We start from the raw sequence: 2931 nt of genomic DNA, 5'->3' as shown, positions 1-2931 counted from the left end.
TTAAGGAGAAAGTTAGCAAAAATAAAAACATAAAAATGTTTAAATCTTTGAAACTCTTTATTCTCTGGCTTTCATAATAACCCCTAAATGGCCAGATTGTTTTCCTATATAGTTCAAAATATCAAAAAGATTTATTAGTAATTTATAATTGGGGATGAACTCTAAAATGTCATTTGTAGGTAACAGGCCCAAGGACCAGTGTTCATCATGTGTTGCAGATCATCTAAATAATCTTGAACACTTTCAATCCTCCCAAAATATAATAGAATGAGTCAATGTTATCACAACAAAATTCTAGGCATATTAGGAAAAAAATGGTTAGCACCTGGGGTGAAGGATTATTTCTTTGAAACTACAGCTAAGCACATTCTTACCTATGATTGCTTGCATTCATATACTGAAAATACCTATTATTTGGAGAAATCCTGTGATATGCCATTGGCTACAAAATGAAATTCTTACACTGAGCATAAATAGTTTGTTCTTTTTAGATAATGAAAATATGTATCAAATCTTCATTTATGTTCCAAAATTAAATAAGAAATTAAAAAAATCTTTAGCTTGGAAAAGTAAGAAGAAAAAAAGACCCATTTGTTAACTCTACTCCTGAGCACATCAACTTCTCCCAAGACACACATTTGCTGACTTTAAATATTTATTCTTTAAATTAAAAGTTAGTTGTTTTGTTATACAGCTATACAAAGTTCATAATGTTTCTTTCACAATGGAATATAATGGAATTTTACAACTATATAAAAAGTTAACATTGGCCTAAGAAACAGTATTTACTGTGTATATACAGTTGACAAATTTTCTACCATCCAGCACTCTAATTGACAAAATAATCTACCTCATATTACAGGATTTCTGAAAAGAAAGATAAACACACACACACACACACAGACACATACACACATATAAAACCTTCTATGGCTGAAAACACAGTATCATTGCCCTATCTGCAGATAACTTGCAGAAATTGCCAAATACAATTTAGTGATAAGAAAAATCCTTTCAATGATGAAAAAATACTTATAAGTTCCATCAAAGTACTGCTTTAGTTTAACTATATATAAGAACCTTCATAAGAATCTTCTTATATATAGGCTTCTAGTACTCCAAATGCATTTACTATTCCTTTTTTAAAATGAGTCTTCCACACCACAAAAGTAACTGCACTGTATCTTTGAAATTACACAGAAAAATTAAAAAATGAAAAAAACCAGTGCAAGTGACAAATATACAGAAAATTCACTTTTTCATTCTTCGTAAGTACTGACACCAATTTTCAGAACCATGAAGGGATAGAAATTCACCTATTTTCAAAGACTTGTTGTAGACTATGCAGCAATTTTGTTGTTTTTCCTATATTCAAAATCTGCAAACTCCCTGCCACAATGCCCTCTTCGGAATCCGCGGTGAAAACCCCAGTGAAATCCTCGAGGGGTAGTAAATGTGCCACCTCTGCCACCACTAGGCCTTCTGTTACCACGGAAACTCAGACCTCTTCTGCTTCTGTACCTCCCACCACCATGGTTTGGATGAAGTGGAATTCCAAATGTTTCAGCATTTAATCTTCTTTCTTCAGCCCAGGTTGGCCTCTGTTCCCTATTAACATTACAAGAAATATTGTCAAAGAAGGATTTACTTTTGTCGTAATAGCAGTTAGGTCCAAGTGGATCTTCTTCATCAGTGTCTTCTTCACTGTTTTGGGTATCAACCCCTTTACCTTCACCATTTACTGGCTTCTCTTTTTTCTGAAGTTTATCTTCTTTTAATTTAAGTTTATTATGAAACTCTCTGTCAATCTCCTCCTTGTTAAATTGTGCATTTGCACTTTCAAAGTCAAAGTCATTCTCAAATTTCATTGGACCATATCGCTGAATACCAAATCTCCTGCCACATCGATGACCCCCACGCCCTTTTCTTGGAGCTGACGAAGCACCTGGAACTACTTGTCTCTTGCTATGATTTCTGAGTTGCTCCTTTTCTGACCTTGAAACTTTGGGTACTCCAGCTTGCTTGTGCTCTTGATTCTCTATTGTTTTTTGTCCAGTAGATGGCAAAGGCAGGGTTGGTACAGGGCTCCTTCTCCCAACAGGTGCTGGAGCAGGTAAGTGGGCCGAGGCAGTTTGTACTGCTTGTTCCATGGTTGGACTTTCTCTCAAAGGGTCTAACTCAGGGCTTGAACGACCTTGAAATGACTGCGTTTTTATAGTTCTTGTATCCTGTATAAAGGCAGAACCAATTGCACTACTTTGGGATAAGGTATCACTGTTTGATGTCTCCATTCCAAAGGATGGCAAGGAGCTTCCAGCAACAGCACCAGCACCAAACTGCTGCCCGACGAATGAACTTAGACTGAACTGACTGTACGTTGGCATGCTGCCAAAAGGTCCGTAGGAACCCACTGACTGGAACGAAGATGAACCTAGCGAAGACTGAATGATAGCTGAGTCCTGAGGCAAAGAACATTGTGGTTTGGGAGGCTCGCAAACGGTCAGATCTTTAATATCATTCCCACGGAAGATAATATATTCAAAGACTTCATCTCGAGGTGGTATGGGCCGATCTGTTGGTCTGTCTTCTGTACCAAAGGATCGAACTTTGGCGAGGGCTATAGTGGAGTTCTCGGTGTCGATGGTGTAGAGGATGCCCTCATATCGGATCTCCGCTTTAGAGATGAGGCTAATGTTGCTGCCGAGGTAAGGGGTGCCCCAGCTCATGATGCCCCTGCCCCTCCCAGCAGAGGCAGATACCGCTCGGCACGGCCCCGGGCTACAGCGGCTGCCTTAGATCCAACATGGCGGCGGCAGCTCTGCCACCCTCCCCCAACCTCCGGGCCTCAAACCGCAGGGCATGCTGGGCAGGCCAGGCTGTGCTCTCGCGAGAGTCCCCGAGCACTTGGCTTGTTTCCTTAATTACAAGGGG

The 2931-nt window shown here is 39.6% G+C and overlaps 1 protein-coding gene across 5 annotated transcripts; it reads right to left on the bottom strand.

The window, feature by feature from the left end:
• Positions 1-1340: 1340 nt before the first annotated feature.
• LOC114087498 (protein LSM14 homolog A-like) lies at positions 1341-2726 on the bottom strand. 5 transcript variants are annotated; one of them, XM_071610777.1, is made up of 3 exons: positions 2195-2726; positions 1946-2017; positions 1341-1771 (listed from the first exon to the last, which is right to left on the bottom strand). In XM_071610777.1, exons 1-3 carry the CDS (start codon positions 2724-2726, stop codon positions 1341-1343), a joined length of 1035 nt encoding a protein of 344 aa, XP_071466878.1. The 5 variants fall into 5 exon arrangements, with proteins under 5 accessions (XP_071466878.1, XP_071466875.1, XP_071466876.1 ...); XM_071610774.1 differs by having other exon boundaries at positions 1946-2726; XM_071610775.1 differs by having other exon boundaries at positions 1341-2017.
• Positions 2727-2931: the final 205 nt, after the last annotated feature.

The sequence above is a fragment of the Marmota flaviventris genome, chromosome 4 (assembly GCF_047511675.1).
Source record: "Marmota flaviventris isolate mMarFla1 chromosome 4, mMarFla1.hap1, whole genome shotgun sequence".
Classification (NCBI taxonomy): domain Eukaryota; kingdom Metazoa; phylum Chordata; class Mammalia; order Rodentia; family Sciuridae; genus Marmota; species Marmota flaviventris.
Note: the sequence above shows the minus strand (reverse complement) of the source record. Positions and strands in the feature narration are given on the sequence as shown.

Coding starts and splice junctions, on each gene's coding strand:
- LOC114087498 (XM_034635987.2), bottom strand. CDS start 2,726: ATGAGCTGGGGCACCCCTTACCTCGGCAGCAACATTAGCCTCATCTCT.